This window comes from Medicago sativa, chromosome 3 (genome assembly GCF_051527215.1).
Source record: "Medicago sativa cultivar Bolivia chromosome 3, Bolivia_mono, whole genome shotgun sequence".
NCBI classification, from domain to species: Eukaryota; Viridiplantae; Streptophyta; class Magnoliopsida; order Fabales; family Fabaceae; genus Medicago; species Medicago sativa.
The window spans coordinates 6,453,315-6,477,006 of NC_140751.1; the positions used below are offsets into that span (position 1 = coordinate 6,453,315).

General features: G+C 36.3%; 2 protein-coding genes and 1 non-coding gene across 3 annotated transcripts; 1 reads left to right on the forward strand and 2 right to left on the reverse strand.

Moving 5' to 3' along the window:
* Nucleotides 1-10,531: 10,531 nt before the first annotated feature.
* On the reverse strand, nucleotides 10,532-15,297 carry LOC146935251 (uncharacterized). The gene is made up of 5 exons (XM_085749024.1): nucleotides 14,926-15,297; nucleotides 14,058-14,517; nucleotides 12,909-13,707; nucleotides 12,074-12,317; nucleotides 10,532-11,947 (listed from the first exon to the last, which is right to left on the reverse strand). The coding sequence occupies exons 1-5, from the start codon at nucleotides 15,295-15,297 to the stop codon at nucleotides 10,532-10,534; spliced, it is 3,291 nt and encodes a 1,096-aa protein (XP_085605150.1).
* On the forward strand, nucleotides 15,125-15,231 carry LOC146935252 (small nucleolar RNA R71). Its single transcript, XR_015033810.1, has one exon. It is a non-coding gene; the product is annotated as a small nucleolar RNA R71 (small nucleolar RNA).
* Nucleotides 15,298-18,826: 3,529 nt separating the features above from the next.
* On the reverse strand, nucleotides 18,827-20,482 carry LOC146935253 (F-box/kelch-repeat protein At3g23880-like). Its single transcript, XM_085749025.1, has 2 exons — nucleotides 19,888-20,482; nucleotides 18,827-19,855 (listed from the first exon to the last, which is right to left on the reverse strand). Exons 1-2 carry the CDS (start codon nucleotides 20,480-20,482, stop codon nucleotides 19,308-19,310), a joined length of 1,143 nt encoding a protein of 380 aa, XP_085605151.1. The 3' UTR covers nucleotides 18,827-19,307.
* Between the last annotated feature and the right edge of the window lie 3,210 nt (nucleotides 20,483-23,692).

The following is a 23,692-nucleotide window of genomic DNA, read 5'->3' on the forward strand; positions in this document are numbered from 1 at the left end:
AAAGAAATAAAATGCAAGAAAATAAAAGAAAGGGACAACCGAAGGGACAAAAATTACCGAAGGGACAAAATTCCGAAGGGACAGAAAAAAGAGGGAGAAGAAAAGAATAGCTCGTCAACACAAGCTAAATGAGGGAGAAGAGAGAAAAGTTCTTTGACAACTCAAGAGAACTTTTTGGTGTGTGAAATTGTGAAGGATGAGAGCTCTATTTATAGGTTCTAAGGTTGATGAAAAATGGAAAATTGGTTTAATGCACTTTGATGGAGATTTGAATGAGATTGATGGTTTTGGAATGTGATTTGAATGATTTTTCAAATGGGAGAGTTGACATGTAAAAATGGCATGATTGGTGGCACACTTGAGAAAGAAAAAAATTGGACCTTGACACTATATTTTTTGACAATTTTTGGACTCATCAAAAAAAGTTAATAAAAACCTAAAGAAGTAATTAAACGAAAAAAATAAAAACAAAATGGTAAAATGGAAAATAAAAAAATATAAAAATCAAGACTGAATAAAAATGAAAGATAAAAATAAAAACTAAAAGTTTAAAAAAAATGACTAATAAATTAAAAAAGTGAGAAGAGGTATTGATGATGAAACGCGTTCCTGATGAAAAATGGGAAGAAAGTTTTGACTCTGCACTGATTATGGCATGGCTTGGAGGAAAAATATTTTGGACCCCTGGACACTTAATTTTGGACTCATTGACACTTTGGTTTTTTTTTACTTTGACAATAAAATAAAAGTGACTAAAATAAAATATGAAAAATGACTAATTAAAAGCTAAAATAAAAATTGGAAATAAAAACTAAAATTATAAAATTAAATAAAAGATGGAAATTAAAGAGTAAATAACAAATAATAAAAAAAATAAAGAAAACTAAAATTATAAAAATATAAAGAGCGAAGAGGGCCCGACTCGGAACCAAACATGAGGTATTTTAAGATACCTTTCTGCTGAAATTTCTTTTGAAAAGTCAAAGACTATTCAGGGTCAGACAATGTATGAATGTAGGATGTTAGGTCAAAAATTGGGGTATGACAGATGCCCCTATTTATGTTTTCTTCGTCCGGAGATTTGAAGATGAAATCTTTGAGTTGACGGGACGAAGAGACTTAAATACAAAAGTACACCAATTTTTGACCTAAGATGTTGTGAAATGCTCATGATGCAATTATGAATGCAGGACGTCAAAGATGATTTGACTGGGACGAGAAACAAACAACGGGATACCCAATTTGTTAAAGAAAGGGATCCGACTCAGCTGGGGAATTGCAGTTTCACTGGGGAAGAGATTGTCTACTACCGTATCGGTTTGGAACGATAGCTTAATGAAAATAAAACATTGTTAGCGACATCACTTGAACAGCTAAGCTGGGGATGACACTGGAGAAAATAAAATGTGATTTCAAACTGTTCATTGGTTGGAACTGACCATGACGAAAGGTAAACTCAAGCGGTCCGTTGTTTAGGACTAGCAGCTTGAAACAAGACAAAAGGTAAACTCAAGCGGTCCGTTGTTTAGGACTGGCAACTTGAAACGAGATAAGACAAAAAGGAAACTCAAGCGGTCCGTTGTTTAGGACTAGCAGCCTGAAATAAGACAAAATGAAACTCAAGCGGTCCGTTGTTTAGGACTGGCAGCCTGAAATAAGACAAAAAGGTAAACTCAACCGGTCCGTTATTTAGGACTAGCAGCTTGAAACAAGGTAAACGTTTGCGAGAATCCACCCGGCTTTTGATAAACATTCGCGAGAATCCACTCGACTTTTGATAAACATTTGCGAGAATCCACTCGGCTTGGTAAACATTTGCGAGAATCCACTCGGCTTTTGATAAAAGTTGGCCAGAATCCACTGGGCTTCATAAGAGTTTTGCGAGAATCCACTCGGCTTTTGATAACGGGTTTGCGAGAATCTACTCGGCTTTTGATAAAAGTTGGCCAGAATCCACTGGGCTTCATAAGAGTTTTGCGAGAATCCACTCGGCTTGGTAAACATTTGCGAGAATCCACTCGGCTTGGTGAACATTTGCGAGAATCCACTCGGCTTTCGATAAAAGTTGGCCAGAATCCATTGGGCTTTGTAAAAGATTGCCGGAATCGACCGGGCTTTGTAAGAGTTGGCCGGAATCCACTGGGCTTATAATGAGTGACATCTCTGGACCAGACACACTGGGGATGGCACTTTTGATGATAAGAAGGTAAATGTCAGATGTTCACGTGTAGAAACTTGCGGCTTGACGCAATGATAAGTAAAGACCGAACTGAGGAGACACGACTGAAACAAGATTTTGGTGACTAATGCAATCATGTGTGAATGATGCCGTGTGTATGTTATGTATGCATGAGTGTATGAATGTGTGAAAGTATTAACGTATGAATGTATGATTGTATGAATGCATGAATGTATGGACTGGATTGTGACAGGTGACTTGACAAACAAGACAAAACAGGTAAGATGGGAGGCGGACTGACATCGTAGTACAAACACTCGGCAGACTTCCTTGGGGATGATAGTATTGCAAACAAATTGAGCCGCTGACGGGGCAAAACCTGGCACAAGGTAGCAACTGATGCTCCTGGGGATAAAGCCCATTGCCGACCAAAAGTCTGGAAAAAGTCGCCATTTGTAAGACGGTGCAAAGTGTACTTCCATCGGCATGCTTCAACAGTCATGTTTTTTTTTTCTTCTTTTTTTTGAAAATCCCTAAATTTTGTCTGGACCGCCCTTTCGAGTTTTCAGTCCACCGAGAGTATATTCCTTTTTTGTGCCCCTAATTTTTGCCTGGACCGCCCTTTCAGGTTTTCAGTCCACCGGGACGCTCTCTATTGCCTAAGCCGCCTTTTTAGGTTTTCAACTTAGCGAGCTTTGATTGATTTTTTTTGTATTTTTTTTTGTATTTTTTTTTACTGTGACAACACCTTGCTCAAAGCAGGAGTCCTCTCCATAACGCTTAGCTATGTTTCTCTTCCAGAGTGTAACCGTTCTCGAGGTGGATGTACGCTTCACCTACTCACGAGTTCAAAGAGGGTGTGTTTGTTGTTCACACTTTTCAAAGATGTAAAAAAATGTTTTGTATTTTGAACAAAATTTTTGCTTCAAGTATGACCATCAAAACTAGAAGAAATTTTGCAAAAAGAATAAATGAGAGTTCCAAATAAATGGGCACAGGTTCAAATTTGATGAATTGAGTGGTGGCCTGCCAATGGTGTGGCCCCACAAATCTTTGAAAAATTTGGAAAATGGTAAATATAATGGGGAGGTACATTGAACACAATAACCGTTATACTCCCTAACAACTTTGAATTGCCCATGTTCCTAGTCTTTGGTCTGTAGATGCTTCGAATCAGAGGTCTTTTGATAGCTGGATGCCCCAAGTGGATCTTGACTGACCAGATGCGACCTTGAATTGCCCCTGTTCCAAGTCTTGGATTTGTAGATGCTTAAATTGGAGGTTCTTTGATAGCAGGTATGCTCCAAGTGGATTGTGCCTGACTGGATGCAGTTACTTTGTCACGATCCTTAATTTTTGCATAGATCGCCCTTTTGGGTTTTCAATCTATCAGGATGATCATTTTTGTTCATGTCTCTAATTTTTGCCTGGACCGCCCTTTCGGGTTTTCAGTCCACCGAGACGCTCATTTTTGCCTAAGCCGCCTTTTCAGGTTTGCGACTTATCGAGCTTTTATTTTTGACAAAGTATTTCTTGACTGCATCGACATTCATAGGACGTGTGTGTTTGTCGCCATCCGTAGTTTCAAGGGTCATTGCACATGGGCCTTCCTAGTTAGGCGTCCATTTGCCCCTGGAGTCTGGTTGGGAAGATATTACTTTTTGGGCACAAAATCTCTTTCTTGAAATTTAAGGGGATGAACCTTCTTGTTTGAAGTTTGTTTCAACCTCCTTTGATATATTAGCACAAGGTCGTCATACGTTTAAATTAGATCAAGCTTTGACTTTAGCAGAACTCCTATTGACGGGACTTCGACCTCCTACGGGAAGCATGGCCTCCATGTTGTATGTTAAGGAAAGAGGGGGTTACCCCTGTTGAAATGTGTATTGAAGTACAATGCTCATGAAGTGCAGATGGTAGCACCTTGTGCTAGTCTTTGTAAATGAAATCCATCTTCTGGACATTCTCCTTGATATTTTTGTTTGCGGCTTTGACGGCTAAGATGCCCAAGTATGCGAGAGATTTCATCAGGAGTCTCTTTGTTCACTTCTTCAGCTTCGGATACAAGGAACTCAAAGTTGGAAGAGAGTACAAGGTTAAAGTGTTCAACGGGTTTATTAATGCATGATTTGATTATTGATGTTGACAAGTAAGTTATGATTATGCAGATATTTGAGAATGAAATTTATTTTTTTGGTTTTTTGTGTTACCATTTTTCCAGAAAAAAGCAAAAATAAAAAGCAAAGCCGGGATAAAAATGACTTTTTATTAATGATGGAAAACACATGAAGCAAAAAGCCCTACACAAGTTCACTTTCGTCTCGAGCGGGACGAAAAGATTTTTTGAAAAGCAGCAAACAACAAACTAACGCATTATTTGAACAAATAAGTAGTAGAAGGAACATCAAAAGCGACCAAATTGCGGCTAATATAGTCCGACAGTGGATTAATTTGCACGTCCGAATTCAATCTTCGAAAAGCAAGATATTGGCTTTAATCAGCTTCTGGAGTTCAATCTTCAAAGAGAAACAGTGCTCGATGTCATGGCCGGGTGCTCCTTGATGGAAGGCACATGAAAGGTCAGGTTGATACCAAACCGGCAACTCGTTAGGCACCCGAGGAGGCGCTCTAGTTTGGACAAGGTTCTTCATGACCAAGATGGGAAGCAGCTCCGCATATGTCATTGGGATTGGGTCAAACTGCATCCTTGGAGCCTATTGTTGAGGCTGCTGTTGATGTTGGCGTTCGGGCCTTTGCTTGAACTGCGGCTGATTCTGCGAAGCTACCAGTGAAACCACCAGGGTGCTCAGTCTCTCTGACTCGGCCTGGAGTGTTGTGATCTCTTGTTCAAACTGATATGTTCCCTCTTTTTGTTTGCACGAGTGTTGTAGGTGTGAGTTGGCTTTGGACAAGGACAATCCGACCACTTTTGAAATGGATTGACCTTTTATTGTGAAAACAACGACTTGTGAGACTCGGATTTGAAACTTATGAATGCAAAATGATGCATGATATGCTTATGCAAAAATGGACAATTTTTATTTTATCGAAGGATTTGTCAAAGTAATTGTAAACAACATAAGGAACATTGCTTCATTTGATAATTTGAAGTGTTACAAACAGTTTCCTTAAGAGCAAAAGAAAAGTCAAGGAAAGAGACCCCAACAAAAGCTAAGGTCTGGATAAGACTTTTGAAAATGTATTTCTCGATGTTCCTTTTACAAGGTTCATACTTCTGATGTTTATAAAAACTTATCGAAGTCCTTCGGTATTTAATGAGAAAAAGTTTATGAATGTATGCATGTATGCATGATTATGCAACAAGAACGGTGAAAACAAGGTGAGGTTTAAGCCCATATGTTGGAGTCAAGGTAACACGTCATTTGGTAAGGACTATGGTTTTCAAATGTACCTGTATCACGGGTTCTACCAAGTTCCCAGAGTTATCAACCACTTCCAAACACCATCGGGTTATGGAAATACTTCCGATCCAACATGTTCGTTAGAAAGTCTCGTCTGAGTGTAGTATTGCGTATCGACTAAACCAAGATTACTCATGATTAGCCACCGCACTACGTCCTAAAAGGCCAAGAGGGGTTTATAGGTAACTAAAGGTCCTCAACTTCGACGGTCACTTGAAAATAACATGCCAAATACGAATACTCATGCCAACATAGTATATTTCCAAGATCCCTTAGTTGAGTGGGGTTATCACATGTGTCACAAACCAAAATTCACTCTTGGCAAGGCACTATGATTATACCACCGTCCTATCTTAAATTTCTCTCAAGCCCGGGTGTAGGACTTATCTCACCACTCACGTTTTAAGAAAGGAGAAAGAAGAAGGAAGAACAAATATACACGTAATTTCCATCTTTTATTTTTTGATTTTTTTAAGCAAGTTTAAAGCACAAAATTTTAAACAAAGCCAAGTTAGGCTTAACCCACTTAAGGTATCCCCAGTGAAGTCGCCATTTCTGTCGCGTCATTTTTCGGAGATCAAGGCTATTTAATTAGCTTTTGACTCACTATATTATTTCACGACTTTCAAAAAATTTATTTAAATTGGGGGGTCCGGGGGTTGGTTATATTTAAGGAAGGTATTAGCACCCTAAATATTCGTAGTACTCTACGAGAACCTCTTGATTTTATTTAAATTTTTGTGCTATAAACTTGCTTGCTTTTTTTTTAAAAAAAATGAAATTTTGAAATGATTAAAAAAGGAAGACCTAATTATCTACATTTTATTGATTTGGAAGGACGAGTGTCCTCTGCCTACGTACCCGTGAGGGATCAAAACCTCGTAGTTCGGGGTTAAGAAAATGACGTTTGATTTGTTTTGGTGTTTTTTATTAATTTTGAAAAAAGGTTTTAAAATAAAAGCCAAGTGGCAAATGAGTATTTGTTTGTATTTTTTATATTGAAAGAAAGATGACTCAAAGTATGATTAAAATTGATTTGATATTTGATTAAGAAAGAAAGTAAAAAGAACGATCACTTGATTGAAAATCAAGGTTTATTATGAAAATATTTTTATGATTTTTGTTATTTGAATGTTTTTGTTGTTTTGGAATAATAAATGAAAATTAAACTAACGGAGCAATAAAAATAAAAGCGCGTGGATTTTTATAGTGACGTTGGGTCACCACAAAATCCCTAATCTAATTTTTTTGTATTTTTTGACATATATAAAGCGGTAAAGAAATAAAAGACACACACACACACACACACACACACACACACTTACTTTTCTCGTTTATATTTACATTGGACCTAAATACATTCTAATTGCTGGAAAATAAATGACAATAATTAAAATGCTAAATAAAAATAAAATAAAATGCTAAAAAGAAATAAAATGCAAGAAAATAAAAGAAAGGGACAACCGAAGGGACAAAATTCCGAAGGGACAGAAAAAAGAGGGAGAAGAAAAGAATAGCTCGTCAACACAAGCTAAATGAGGGAGAAGAGAGAAAAGTTCTTTGACAACTCAAGAGAACTTTTTGGTGTGTGAAATTGTGAAGGATGAGAGCTCTATTTATAGGTTCTAAGGTTGATGAAAAATGGAAAATTGGTTTAATGCACTTTGATGGGGATTTGAATGAGATTGATGGTTTTGGAATGTGATTTGAATGATTTTTCAAATGGGAGACTTGACATGTAAAAATGGCATGATTGGTGGCACACTTGAGAAAGAAAAAAATTGGACCTTGACACTATATTTTTTGACAATTTATGGACTCATTAAAAAAAGTTAATAAAAACCTAAAGAAGTAATTAAACGAAAAAAATAAAAACAAAATGGTAAAATGGAAAATAAAAAAATATAAAAATCAAGACTGAATAAAAATGAAAGATAAAAATAAAAACTAAAAGTTTAAAAAAAATGACTAATAAATTAAAAAAGTGAGAAGAGGTATTGATGATGAAACGCGTTCCTGATGAAAAATGGGAAGAAAGTTTTGACTCTGCACTGATTATGGCATGGCTTGGAGGAAAAATATTTTGGACCCCAGGACACTTAATTTTGGACTCATTGACACTTTGGTTTTTTTTACTTTGACAATAAAATAAAAGTGACTAAAATAAAATATGAAAAATGACTAATTAAAAGCTAAAATAAAAATTGGAAATAAAAACTAAAATTATAAAATTAAATAAAAGATGGAAATTAAAGAGTAAATAACAAATAATAAAAAAACAAAGAAAACTAAAATTATAAAAATATAAAGAGCGAAGAGGGCCCGACTCGGAACCAAACATGAGGTATGAATGTAGGATGTTAGGTCAAAAATTGGGGTATGACAAATGATAGGGCCAAACCGCAAGTGCACGGCCTATCGAAATAATAGTAGTAAGTAGAGTTATCGTTCCTCTAGGGAGTTGTTCAACTTAATTAACTTTTAATGAATGATTAGAGGAGATAAAGTTAATGAAAGAGAGTTTGATTGCTGAAGGTAAAAACAATAATAATAAAGGGCCTTAGGATCATTGATTCATCATAATGACTAATCCTTCACTAGACAAAACCTAAACATCTAATTTCATGATTTACACACTAATTTCTAAAGACCGGTTTCCCTTAGCCCCTCACCTTTCCGATGAAAGTCCAGTGAGAGTTTACTTCTAGTAATCAAGCCTATTTCGCTGACATGATTACTAGAAGATGCATAGAGGATTGAAACTACTCTTTGTCTCAATAATTGCAAAGACTATTTCACTGTTTTGCAATTATTGTCTAGATTCACTTGTTCCAACATCAAGACTCCGCTCTCGCTTTATGAATTGATGTTTGGGATGATGGATTAACGATTATCAAACCCTCCGCTTTCGCTTCCACAGTTTGATAATTGTTAATCCACGTTAAGACGGTGAATCTAGATTAGAAATTAGGGTTACATAGAAATTAGGGTTTAGGCTTGTTTTGTTTAGGATTGAGTCATTAGACTCCCCAACAATCCCAAGACGAAGAAGTCTACTCACTCATGTTCATCGTAGACATGGGGGAAGAAGAGAGAAAATAACAGTAAAGTAAATTGCAAAGAAAGTAAAAGGGAAAATAAAGACTTTTATTAAAATAGCAATTGAAATAAACAAAGTAAAGGATGATTGTTTATGGTGGAGAGCTACTCTATTTATAGCTTTACATCTGACTTAGAAACTAAGCAACTAAAATGATAAAACGGTAAAGCTGCAACAGGGTAACATGGACTTGAAGAAAAGCAGCAAAACAGGTCCTGGAGACGGGCACGGCCGTGCCACATGTTGGCACGGGCCGTGCCAAGCTTCTGACTTTGGGGGAACATATTTTTGTGCCGTATCTTCGTATTCTTGCGCTGTATTTGCTCCAGTCATCTTTCTTTTGCTCCAAGGCACTTTCCACCATATATTTATTCCTAAAATAAAATAAAACACAATTTGAAGTAAAATATTCTAAACTAAAATAAAATGCAATAAAATAAAATCAAATCTAAAATAAAACTAAACTAAATAAGGCAATAAATAAGACTATCTATGACTCATCAAACTCCCCCACACTTGAATCTTTGCTTGTCCTCAAGCAAAAGGCAGCAAACATAGCAGCAACAAAAGATTTGATTATGGCAATATTAAGAACAAATGTCTCAAAAGAAAGGCTTTGCTTCAAGTACACTAATTACAACTTCAAACACTTCTCATGAACCTATTCCACCCAACATCAAGTCTCAAGTGAGTGTGTGTGTGCAGCCCAACCCTTTTCTTGCTCCTGTATAAGACAGATATTATGAGGAATAGGTTCTTCCTTAGTGCTAAAGTAGCCGAGAAAAGTCCTTTCTTCATTTCATATAAGAGTGATGGGAATTTAAGTTAAAATTAGATTAGATTAACAATTAAGCACAAGGGGCTGCAGATGCTTAGGGGCTATCTATCCTCGTAGGAAGTCTTCTCGGATGTAATTGTCCTTTCCCCCTAGATTCAAAATCACCCTAAGCAGTGCTGCAAAATTATTATTTGTTTCATCTCCGCGTAGGAAGTCTTTTTGGATGTAATTGTCCTTTCCCCCTAGCATTGATGAATTTGTTTCACTTTAAGTTCAAATTAGGGAGTCACCACCACAATTAGGAAGTTAGGGATTGTCCTTTCCCCCCACATGTTGGTGCCATTCTCCCGCCCCATTTAACATTAACAAATTAAGAAGAATATAACAATTAAGAATCAATTTGATTAATTTTCCCACACAAACTTATACTACTTTTACTCTTAAGACTTTAAAGGGTCTAAGTTAACACTAAAGATAGAACGTGCTCCTTAAAATACCTATTCATACATTTACTCAAGGATTGCAACCGGGTGCTTTTCTCATTGGAGAATTTTCACATTAAAACAAGATATGGGTATAGCAAGAACATAAGAAACACAAGAAACTACTTTTATGTACAAGAAACAACCTTTAGAGAAGAGACAAAACAAAAAATTTTATGCCATATTTTACATTAAAAACAAGCTACTAGTCATACCTCTTGCTATAAAAACAAAACAAAAGAATAAAGTTCAAGGGAGTTTGGACACTACGACTCTAGACACTTTATTAGCCCCCCCCCCCCCCCCCACACACACACACACTTAGGGGAAGCATTGTCCTCAATGATTCAAAAGAAAAGGAAATTAAAAGAGAAGAAGAAGAAGAAAGAAGGAGAAGAAAGGGGTGCAGAAAGCTCACAGTGTGCTATGAATAGCAAAAATTGATGAATTTTGGGATCTGCAAGCTGGCACGGCCGTGCCAACCTCAGCACGGGCCGTGCCAACTTTCTGTTTCTTGCCCCCCATTTTGCTTGAAAAATGAAAAACAACTTGACAAAAAGAAAAACAACTTTAAGGCGGGTCAATAAGTCTCCAAGCAGCCACTACTTCAGTCCCTTCCCCCACATTGTAAACCTTTAGTCTATGTCCGTTAACTTTGAATGGTCCGGTTTTTTCAGAAAAGATTTCAATAGCTCCATAGGGATAGACCTTACAGACTTGAAACGGACCAGACCACCTAGACCTTAGCTTTCCTAGAAAGAGTTTCATCCTAGAATTAAAGAGTAGTACAAGGTCACCAATTTTGAAGTCCTTTTTAAGGATATGTTTATCATGCCATTTTTTTGTTCTTTCTTTGTAAATGCGAGCATTCTCATAGGCATCTAACCTAAGTTCTTCTAACTCACTCAGTTGAAGTTTCCTTTTTTGACCGGCTAATTTTGGGTCCAAGTTAAGATTCCTAATTGCCCAATAAGCTTTGTGCTCGAGTTCAACCGGGAGGTGACAAGATTTCCCATAAATTAGCTTAAAAGGAGTCATTCCAATGGGAGTTTTGTAAGCCGTTCGATAGGCCCAAAGAGCATCATCAAGCTTACTTGACCAATCTTTCCTAGAGATAGAAACTGTTTTTTCAAGGATGGCCTTTATTTGTCTATTTGATACCTCGACTTGTCCACTAGTTTGTGGGTGATAGGGTGTTGCAACTTTATGTTTCACTCCATACTTTTGTAAAAGTTTTTCAAAATGTTTAGAAATGAAGTGAGACCCTCCATCACTTATGACAACCCTTGGCACCCCAAACCTTGGAAATATAATTTTCTTGAACAATTTCATAACTACATGTGCATCATTGGTGGGGGAAGCAGTGGCCTCAACCCATTTGGACACATAATCAACAGCCACCAATATGTATTGATTACCAAAAGAAGAAGGAAATGGCCCCATGAAATCAATACCCCATACATCGAAAATTTCAACTTCAAGGATGTTGTTTAAGGGCATTTCATTCCTTTTAGTAATATTACCGGTGCGTTGACAATTGTCACATTTAGAAACAAAGAGATGCACATCCTTAAAAAGTGATGGCCACCAGAAACCAGATTGAAGTATTTTAAAAGAAGTTTTTTGACTGCTGGCGTGGCCACCATAGGAGGAGGAGTGACAATGGTGAAGAATACTACTTACCTCGCTTTCAGGGATGGATCTTCTAAAAACTCCATCCGAGCCTCTTTTGAAGAGGTAAGGCTCATCCCAATAATAGTGCTTGAGATCATGGAAGAATTTTTTCTTTTGCTGGTAGTTCAAGTTAGGTGGTAGTACTCCTGCTGCAAGAAAATTAACAAAATTTGCATACCAAGGTGTGCTAGCTTGTGCCAATAAGAAAAGTTGGTCATCCGGGAAGGAATCATCCAAAGGCAACTCATCCTCATTGGGTTCCCTAAGGCGGGACAGGTGATCAGCTACAACATTTTCAGTTCCTTTTCTATCCTTTATTTCAATGTCAAATTCTTGGAGGAGCAAAATCCATCGGATCAATCTTGGTTTGGCATCTTTCTTGTTTAGCAAATATTTTATTGCCGAGTGATCTGTGTAAATAATGATTTTTGATCCTACCAAGTATGGCCTGAATTTGTCAATAGCATAGACTACTGCTAATAGTTCCTTCTCAGTTGTAGCGTAATTTACCTGTGCCTCATCAAGGGTCTTACTTGCATAATAAATGGTGTGCATCTTCTTGTCTTTTCTTTGCCCTAACACAGCCCCAACTGCATAGTCACTTGCATCACACATTATTTCAAAAGGTAAATTCCAATCTGGTGGTTGTATGATTGGGGCAGTGACCAGGGCTTCTTTTAACCTGCAAAATGCTTTTAGGCATGCATCATCAAACAGAAAATTTGCATCCTTAAGGAGCAAGCTTGTTAGTGGCTTAGTGATTGAAGAAAAATCTTTAATGAAACGGCGGTAGAATCCTGCATGTCCTAGGAAGCTTCTAACTTCTTTGACCGAGGTAGGAGGAGACATTTTTTCAATAATTTCAATTTTTGCTTTATCTACCTCTATACCTCGTTCAGAGACTAAGTGTCCTAGGACAATTCCTTCTCTTACCATGAAGTGACATTTTTCCCAATTCAACACTAAGTTCACCTGTTCACATCTTTCCAAAACTTTTTCCAGGTTAGTCAAACAATTATCAAAACTAGATCCATGCACAGAAAAATCATCCATAAAAACTTCCATTATATCTTCAACAAAATCAGAAAAAATAGACATCATGCATCTTTGAAAGGTAGAGGGGGCATTTCAAAGACCAAAGGGAATTCTCCTATAGGCAAAGGTACCAAAGGGACATGTGAAAGTGGTTTTCTCTTGGTCATTAGGGTGAATGGGTATTTGGAAGAATCCAGAATAGCCATCTAAGTAACAAAAGTGTGAATGCTTAGCTAACCTTTCTAACATTTGGTCTATAAAGGGGAGTGGGAAGTGATCTTTACGGGTTGCTTTGTTAAGCTTTCTATAGTCAATGCACATCCTCCAACCGGTGACGATTCTAGTTGCAATGGATTCATTTTTATCATTCTTAATGACTGTAAGACCACCCTTTTTAGGTACTACTTGAACCGGGCTAACCCATTTAGAATCAGAAATTGGATAGATAACACCTGCATCTAGGAGCTTTAAGACTTCTTTTTTCACAACTTCTTTCATGTTAGGATTTAGTCTTCTTTGGTGTTCAACGGAGGGCTTATAGTCCTCTTCAAGCAATATCCTATGTGTACAAAATGAGGGATTTATTCCTTTAATGTCATCAATGGTGTAACCTATGGCTTTAGGGCATTTCTTGAGAACATAAAGCAATTTTTCAGTTTCTACCTCATTCAAGCTTGCATTCACAATAACAGGGTAGGTTGAGTTAGGGCCTAAGAATTCATACCTCAAGCTTGGTGGAAGTGGCTTGAGCTCCACCTTTGGTGCCTCTTTTGGTAGAGAGGCTGCTTCTTTTTTCATTAATTCTTCCATGCCCAAACCTTCCATGGGAGGGTTTTCATTCAATAACTCCTCGTAGGCTTTGGCATCTCCTTCTAGCTTTGTACCTGAATTACTAACCAAGCATACCTCCAAACCATCATGTGTAGTTGATGCTAAGGAGCATTCTTTCACACAACGGTCAATTATGTCTAACATGCAACAAGAATCTTTAATGGAGGGATTTTTCATAAGTTTAGCAAGTTCAAATTCAACAGTATCTTCACCAACATTAAATTCCAATTTCCCATGTTTAACATCAATTATAGCCCCAGCGGTAGCAAGGAAAGGCCTTCCCAAAAGTATGGGTACTTGGTTATCCTCCTCTATTTCCATCACAACAAAGTCCGTAGGGACGTAGATTTCTCCTACCTTGACAGGGACATCCTCTATGATTCCAGCTGGATACTTAAGGGAACGGTCTGCTAATTGTAGGGTCATCCTAGTTGACTTAAGCTCCCCCAATCCCAATCTCTCATAAAGAGATAAAGGCATCAAGCTGACACTGGCTCCTAAATCACAATTGCCCTCTTTACTATTTTAGACCCTATGACACAAGGTATTGAGAAACTTCCTGGATCCTTAAGCTTGGGTGGCAACTTATTTTGGATGACGGCACTACATTCCTCCGTAAGGTTCACCGTTTCACTTTCCTCAATTTTTCTCTTTTTTGAAAGAATTTCTTTTAAAAATTTAGCATAGGTGGGCATTTGAGTTAGGACATCGGTGAAGGGAACATCAATGTAGATTTTATTCATCATTTCAATGAACTTTTTAAATTGCTCATCAAGCTTAGACTTGGCAAATCTTTGAGGGAAAGGAATCTTTGGTTTGAAGGGAGGTGGTGTAACTTCCTCATTTTGTGGTTTCTCACTCTCTTCTTTAGCCATCTCACCTTGCGGTTCACTAGTCTCTTCCTCACTAGGCTTGACTCTTAAGGGGTCTTCTAATTGTTTACCACTCCTAAGTGTAACGGCGTTCATTCTAGGTTGGCAAAATTGAACAACTAGAGAGAGCTGAACCTCTAAGACCTTATTGTGAGAGGAGATAGAATCTACTTATGATGTAAGTGAAACAAAAGAGTCATTCAAAAGTCTAGTTTGATTTGCAAGCTCCTTGAGCTGCTCGGATTGGTTAAGAAGATAATTTTCCATTAAAAGTTCAAGATTAGACTTTTGAATATCCTTTTGGTCATTAGCATAACTTAGTGGTGTTGCTCCTTGAACCAAGGGATTTTCATTAGGGCTTTGGTCAAAACTTACCCCTTGGTTGTTTTGAATAAAGTTTATTTGCTCAACACTACCTAATTTGCATTCACTACATGTTTTACAAGGGCATGTAGGAGTAGTATCACTAACATTAAGTTTTTCAAATTTGTGGGTTAGTGCATCAATCCTAGAAGCAAGGTGGTCATAATTAGAGACTTCGTACATACCTGCCCTCTTTTTGGAGGGTGAAGACTTTGTAGCGAGTTCTTCATCAGTCCATAGGAAGAGATTTCGAGCCATGTCTTCAATCAACGCATAGGCTGTTTCGAAGTCTTTGTTCATTAGAGCACCACCTGCAGCTGTATCAACAAAGATTTTAGTAGCATGAGATAAACCATTGTAAAAAGTGTGGATGATCAACCATTCCTCTAGTCCATGGAGGGGGCAAAGTTTAAGCATCTCCTTAAAACGTCCCCATGAATCATGAAGAGATTCCCCTTCTTTTTGAGTAAATTGAACAAGCTTTGCCCTTAGTTGGCCGATTTTTGATGGGGGGAGGAAATGGATGAGAAATTCACGCTTCAATTGGTCCCATGAAGTCATGGAACCAACTCATAGGGAATGGAACCAATTGAGAGCCTTATCCTTTAGAGAAAAAGGGAAGAGATGTAGTCTCAAGGTTTCTTGGTTTTTCTTATATGTTACGGTGAGCCGCCAAAAGGTGGAGATATGGAGATTGGGATCCTCATCGGGGGATCCCGAAAAATAATTTTGCTGCACCATCTTAAGTTGGGCAGGCTTAATTTCAAAATCTTCATCTTCAACCGTTGGATACACAATAATAGCATATGGCTCTTCCATTGAAGGAGTCACGTATTCTTTAAGAGCACGTCTTTCAGCCATGTTTGGTATTATTTTTATGCTTTCCAAGAAGTTAATGATGAAGAAAAAAAAATAAAAAAGTTAAAGGTAAAAAGAAAAGAGAAGGAAGAAGAGAGAATTCTAATCACTAAGAAAAAGCTAATTAAATTAGTTAACTCCCCGGCAGCGGCGCCAAAAACTTGATAGGGCCAAACCGCAAGTGCACGGCCTATCGAAGTAATAGTAGTAAGTAGAGTTATCGTTCCGCTAGGGAGTTGTTCAACTTAATTAACTTTTAATGAATGATTAGAGGAGAGAAAGTTAATGAAAGAGAGTTTGATTGCTGAAGGTAAAAACAATAATAATAAAGGGCCTTAGAATCATTGGTTCATCATAATGACTAATCCTTCACTAGACAAAACCTAAACATCTAATTTCATGATTTACACACTAATTTCTAAAGACCGGTTTCCCTTAGCCCCTCACCTTTCCGATGAAAGTCCAGTGAGAGTTTACTTCTAGTAACCAAGCCTATTTCGCTGACATGATTACTAGAAGATGCATAGAGGATTGAAACTACTCTTTGTCTCAATAATTGCAAAGACTATTTCACTGTTTTGCAATTATTGTCTAGATTCACTTGTTCCAACATCAAGACTCCGCTCTCGCTTTATGAATTGATGTTTGGGATGATGGATTAACGATTATCAAACCCTCCGCTTTCGCTTCCACAGTTTGATAATTGTTAATCCACGTTAAGACGGTGAATCTAGATTAGAAATTAGGGTTACATAGAAATTAGGGTTTAGGCTTGTTTTGTTTAGGATTGAGTCATTAGACTCCCCAACAATCCCAAGACGAAGAAGTCTACTCATTCATGTTCATCGTAGACATGGGGGAAGAAGAGAGAAAATAACAGTAAAGTAAATTGCAAAGAAAGTAAAAGGGAAAATAAAGACTTTTATTAAAATAGCAATTGAAATAAACAAAGTAAAGGATGATTGTTTATGGTGGAGAGCTACTCTATTTATAGCTTTACATCTGACTTAGAAACTAAGCAACTAAAAGGATAAAACGGTAAAGCTGCAACAGGGTAACATGGGCTTGAAGAAAAGCAGCAAAACAGGTCCTGGAGACGGGCACGGCCGTGCCACATGTTGGCACGGGCCGTGCCAAGCTTCTGACTTTGGGGGAACATATTTTTGTCCCGTATCTTCGTATTCTTGCGCTGTATTTGCTCCAGTCCTCTTTCTTTTGCTCCAAGGCACCTTCCACCATATATTTATTCCTAAAATAAAATAAAACACAATTTGAAGTAAAATATTCTAAACTAAAATAAAATGCAATAAAATAAAATAAAATCAAATCTAAAATAAAACTAAACTAAATAAGGCAATAAATAAGACTATCTATGACTCATCAACAAATCAAAATTATAGTTTATGAAAAGTGTTATAAATACTTTTGGAGAAAAGTCATGAACAATGCATCTTTGTGTTTTTCACTTTATTTTATCCGAAACATATCAAGGTTGATCCTAAATCATGAATAAATAACCAAGTTCTTAAAAATCTATCTGAAAGAGTTTACATGAGAAATAGTAGAACAAAAATTATTCTTATGACATGAGAATGAAGATCATTCTAAAGAAGAAAAAGAAGATAAAGCTACTAATGATCAACCTGCTGCTTCAAAAGATTATGCTTATTGATGCTTGAAACTCTCCATCCAAAAGGGAAAATGTATGAGAAAGAGAAACATGTCATTCTCATTGAATCTCAAAGAAAAGTCATCCAAAAAGGTATACTCATTTATAAAATTTATAATACTTGCAGATTGATATGCAATGTTATGTTATGAATGATTGGATACTCTTAGAAATGCACGATAAAATCATTTCTAAATATGTGTGATATTTCAAATATTAATTATATGCATTAATTTTTGTGATGTCTAATATATGCATAAGTCTAATCCCTAGCCTAAATGAAACAAATATCAATTTTAGCTGGGTTTGATCAATAAGGAAAAGGATTGAGTTTGATTGTGTTGGAGGGAATGAATTGAGTTTTGATTGAGTTTTTGAGGGAAATAAGGGATTGATATGTAATTTGTGTATGAAATTGCAGAAAGCTACGATTGAGATTGGACGGGACGTGGCACGATTGGATTTGCCACTGTTACCATCGAAGAGAGCTTTGATTGGGTTCAATGGAAGGAATGGATTTGAGATAGAGAGAAGGGGTTCTGAAGGGAGAGAACGGGTTCTAACTCAGAGAGAAAGAAGGTTCTCAGATATAGGAAGGAAAAGGGTTTGAGCGCTTATTTTGTGAAGGTTGATGTTGTCTAAGATGATGAAGAAGATGTTTGAAGAAGACGAAGATAGGGCAAAAAAATTAGGTGGTCATAGTGCACTATTACTTATAATAGACATCGAGTTTTGAATGGTTTATTTTTTGACAAATATAACAACGACTAAGATTAAAAAAATTAATGAGCTTTATGGTGGAGCACCTCTAATGTTAGTTCACCAAATACATTTGGGGTGGTTCATTAACTGGTTCTACGATAACAAACATATTTAACTGGTTGTTAGAATAAAAAAAATAACATTTAATTTATCATATATTGTTGTCATCACGGGTAGCTGCACATGCTCCCAAGCTGCTCATTATATCCGTATCAAAAGTTGTTCGTTTTTATTACTGTATCAAAATGGCCTGCCACAATCGAAGACCGTAGTTGCCATCCTTTTACTACGTTCGATGAATCACATATTAACCGAGGCCGGGTGACGTGGACTACGGAAAACACATTGAATATCAATTTGTGTTAAAATAGAAAAAGGAAACAATTTGTTAAAATAGAAAAAGGGGCCCTTAACTATAAAACTTGCACAATAAGCTAAATTTGAATATCAATTTGTGTTAAAATAGAAAAAGGAAGCAATTTGTTTCATATCTATTAGGTTCCAATGTTCTTATGGAAGGGCGAGGCATAGACCAATTTGTTTAACAATTTGTTTCATATCCATTAGGTTCCAATGCTCTTATGGAAGGGCGAGACGTAGACCAATTTGTTTAACAATTTGTTTTTATATCAATTAGGTTCCATTATAATGAGTAAGATAACCCAAATCCAACTTGTTTGCATCCAAAATTTCTGTCAAAAATAGTGAAAAAATTTCAGTAAGTCGGTACTATGAGGACACACATCATGTACATTGAAACTCTAAACAAGGCATTAATTAAATCTGCAACAAAATGTACCTGGCTTACATTAACTCTAAGGGATTCATTTGTTATCTCAACCATCACAATGACCAGGGGCATGATAAAATATGATTTGGTATAACATCTAAGTTGATACAAACATCATGAATTTGATACAAACATTATGAAATTCAGGCAGCTCAAAGTAGTCATTCTAACAAACATACTAATGACTTGGTATAACATCTAAGTTGATATTAAAATGTCTAACCTCAAACCATCTAAAACAATGGATGCTTTTGAATTATATAAAATGAAATGCATGATGAGAGAACAAAAACCTCTAACAAACAAATAAATGAAAATAACCAATTTCCCAGGTTACATATTCAAATGAACATTAATTGACAATGATCCTTGAAGTAACCAATAATTAGAACAAGTACAAAGTAAATATTTTAAACAGAAATTAAAATATAGATATAGGTTCTGGTTTACTCTCATACTCAAGTGACATAGAACCACATCTACATTCCAGCATTAAGAACAAGGAGATATCAAACTCTCAACGCACACTTCACATGTGTCTTCAAACTCAGTAAACTTATAAGTACCATTTCTAGAATTGTAAAAAATCAACTTCCATGTCCATCCGTTTGTAGCCTTGAGCAACACTTGGTTATCCTCAAAAATATGTACTACTTCGATAAAGGAATAAGATACAGGAAGATCTTGCATGTAAGGAATAGTGAACAATTTAGTCCAGGAGTCTATATTTCCATGTTCCTTCATAACCCAAACAGCATGATTAATAACCATGCATAAACAATCCCTCAACACGCTCATGTGCAAATGAATATATCCATTTACCGCTTCATAATCAGGAGGTAAGAAAACTTCTTTATAAGACTCGTTCTCCAAATCAAGAGAAACAATACAATGTTGAGTTTTGTTATCATACTCTTTAGCAACCAACCAACTGATCGTACCACTCACAAATTTTCCAAAAATTTGCAAAGCAACACAATCAAAAGGGAATGTTTGAATGCTTTTCCAATAATTGGTGCCCAAACTATGACCTTCACTTCGTCAACAAAACTACCACTGCTATGAAGTACATGTAAAACAACCACCACCTTGTAATTATCAGTAATAGGATCATGGATGAAGCCATACAGCTGCACATAATGAGGTCGTGGCTGTTGAAGAGGGGGCAATTCCTTAAATTTTCTAATGGAAGGATTCAACAATCGAAAGCTAAGGAAGCCGTTATAATTCGTTGCAAGAAAACAAAGAATGCCATTGCACGAGCCAATAAAGGAAACATAATGGTTTAAAGGAAACTCGAGCTGTGCGATGGGGTTAGCAGTAACATTGGCAAAAACCGAGTCGAGTGGGTAAGACTTGAGAACATACTTGTCGACGGAGTAGGTTAAGGTTTGGACAAGGCTCACAGTTGATAAGCGAAGTTGTTTCTTAGCAAATTTGGGGTCAGAGATTAGAGAATTCCATGACTTGCAAACGCAGCGGAATCGCACGAGGAGTTTCACTGGTAGCCTACAGAGGATTTCTGGAATGAGATCGAAAGGAAGAGTGGGAAGTGTCTGTGTCAGGGAAGTGGTTCCGATGAGTTGCTGCCTTTTAGTGGGAATTGTTTCACCAGTCAGTGATGAAGAAGAAACTGCTTCGTGTTGGTGGTTGCTCTCGCTCTCCATGTTAGTAGCAGCGATGTGTGTGAAAAAGAGAAGTAAGAGAGGTTAGATATGCAGAAGCGATTAGGGTTTCGGGGTGCTTTTTGTGTGAAAGATGTGTGTGGCTCGTTGACTTTTATTTTACTAAATAAGCTAAAATACTATTTTGGCCCCTTAACTATTATTACCAATAAAGAGAGATAGTTTTCTTTTCTTAACTGATTAATTATTTGTAGGTGGTTCATGGATTTCAATTTTGACAAAAAGATCAAATGGTTTAAATTAACAAAATTTAATTAGCTTTTTTGTGGACCACTTCTAATCTTGGTCTGCTTTAGATATTCGAGGCTAATTACTGGCAGAATGGGTCTTACTTGAGTAACAATGATATAATAAAGAGACTCAGACGGAAAACTAGTTAAAAGACCAAAGTGAAACCAAATAAATAATTAAAGGACCAAAAGAGTAATTTAGCCTACTAAATACCTTTGATTTTTTTTAATCATTCTAGAGTTAAACAATTTTTTTTTTTTTTACGAGCAACGAAATTTGATAATTTTTTAGAGACGAAAAATTCATTTATCCAACATTCAATATATTTGATTTTGTTTTACTATGTCCTTGATTTTTATTTTTCCTTTCAAAAATTAGACTTACAGCGCTTACAGCTCAACCTACATCAGCCTCAAGTCGTACTAAACTTTTTTGGCTAAATATTGTTCTTTTCCTCTATTAACTATTTTTTTTTTGTATCATTTTGGCCTCATGATTTATTTTTGGTCTGTTTGAGTCGCTTAAGTTCATCTTTGTTATACAAATTAGTCCCTTCCGTCATTTTTAATAAAAATGTTAACTCATATTCTTCCCTCCTATTCATCTTCTTTCCATAATACAACATTAAAAAGGCCAGAAAAATACAGAATAAAACCCATAATTACTCGTATTATTCCCTTTTATTCATCTTCATCTCTTTTCCTCCCTCTTATTTTTCTTGATCTTCATCATGAACAATAAACAAACGCAGAATAAAACTCATCATACAGACATTTTCCTTTTCATCATAATCATCATAAACCTTCACAAAAAACTAGAAAAAAAGAATCAATTTCTTTCACACCCACAACACAACATCCTCATTTCACTTCAAGAAATTTGCCATATAGCAACGGTCACTTTTAGCAACTGCAGAAAAAAGAGTTGCTATAGATAAAATTAGCAACTGATGTTCCAATAACCCGTTGCTATAGGTTAAGAATGAAAAAGCGCCAAACATTTTCACCAAATATTCCGTTGGCTCCAAAACAGCCCGCTCAGTTTTTTTCCCCATCTTTTAATTTTTTTTCTCTTTCCCACGTTTTCTTTCTTTCACACAACAAAACTAAAAGAAAAAACAAAAAATCAAAAACGTAACTCCAAATCACTACTCACGATTGAACCTCCAAAACACACTCCAAATCGATTTCCTCTTCCTTGTAAAACCCAAATCTCAAATCTGAGAACACCTCTCTCAATCAATCCAATCAAAATAGAGGTAAGGAAAAAACCCCTAAATCTCACATAATCCTCGTAGAAATCCTCTCTAAATCCATCCAATCACAACCCCTAAATCACTTTTCTCATAATCACTTTTGTCATAATCGCTTTTCTTATAATCTCCTTCAATTAGTTTTCTCAAAATCGATTATTGCTCAAAACCCCCCAAATCAATTTGCTCTTCCTCTTCTGTCAGAGCTTGTGCAGAGAAAAAGGTTTCACCAAATCGATTTCTTCTTCCTCATACTTGGTACTTCTTCTTCCTCGTACTTGTTTTTTTTGTGTCATTATATTGTTTATTTTTTTTTGTATTTTGATAGGTTATATTGTATTCTCATAATCACTTTTGTGTGTCTTTTTTATTGTTTATGATCTCCAAAGATCTCTATTAGTTTTTTTGTGCGTGATAATGTTGTACTTTTGGGTCCATTAAGTAGATACAAATAAGGCAATGAATATTACATAAGAATTGAAGATTTTGCTTTAGAGTTTGGACAAATTTAGTTTGGGTTTTACTTTGAAATAAATATTTGGCGAGGTGTGTGGCCTGTTGTTTTACTTGGAACTAAATTTATGTTTTCAATTTATATATTTTCTGTGGTTTCTGCAGCAAGCTTTAGTCACAACAAACAGTTGCTATGAAACCATATGGCTCACTTTTTAACTCAATATTAGATAGACCTGGAGTATTTAAAGGTGGATGTGACTAAAAAGTGAAGTAATTGCAGTTTGTATTTCTAGGTTATCTGATATAATTGTTCTGATAGTTTTGTTTATTAATAGTTCATACCTTAATGATATATTGTTGTTTGTAGAGCATACAAAAGTACTATAGTTACTTAATTTTAGATGGAGTTCACTTTGCAACTATGCATTGTTGATAAAAGTAGAAACATGAACTTAAGTGCCCTGTTCAGTAGCTTATGGTGTATTCAAGGTAGACAAAATCGCGATCCAACTCGTAGGATCGTCCGAATTCGCGATCTCACATCCCCTCGCCGTGCCGGAAAGTCGTCGGAAACGCTTTTTGGTGGTCGCGGTTTGGATCGCCGTTGAAAAACGTAAACGCGTTTGTATCGTACGTTTCAGACAATTCAGTTTTGAAACCCAGAAAACCGGGTTCGCAGGTCGTTTTGTGACCCGCTTTCTGTTTCGATTTCCAGAAATCCGGATTTCCGGGTCGGGTTCATGACCCGGATTCTCCTAAACGCATTTTTTGTAATCAGAAAGGCAAGAAAACGTGTGTCACTCTTATTATTCTTGAAACGGTTTCTAATTCCCTCATTAGACCCATTGATTATTGAAAATCTTCCCAATAACTATCAATAATTAGAGAAATTTTCCAATATACGCCCATAAATTATGGAACCTTACCAATGCAATTCCCATATTCATAGTACTCAACTCCCTCTCTCACGTCACTTATTTATAATCAGTCTTCTACCTATTTAAGTTGTTTTAAAGTACTACTGTTAATGAATTTGAGTGTTGTTTGAAGTTTTTTTCTATAAAATTAGGTTGCTTCATATGCATATTGGTGAAATAGTTTTGCATCAAACAAGATAAGTATTTGTGTATCGTCTCCACAGGGAATAGTGCGTTATCAAGGACATTTCAACATCAATTATCATTCAAAGTATTAAGAGTACTTGTTTGTTTGAATTGTAATTAGCTAAACTAAATTGCAAAAAGTAAAAGATG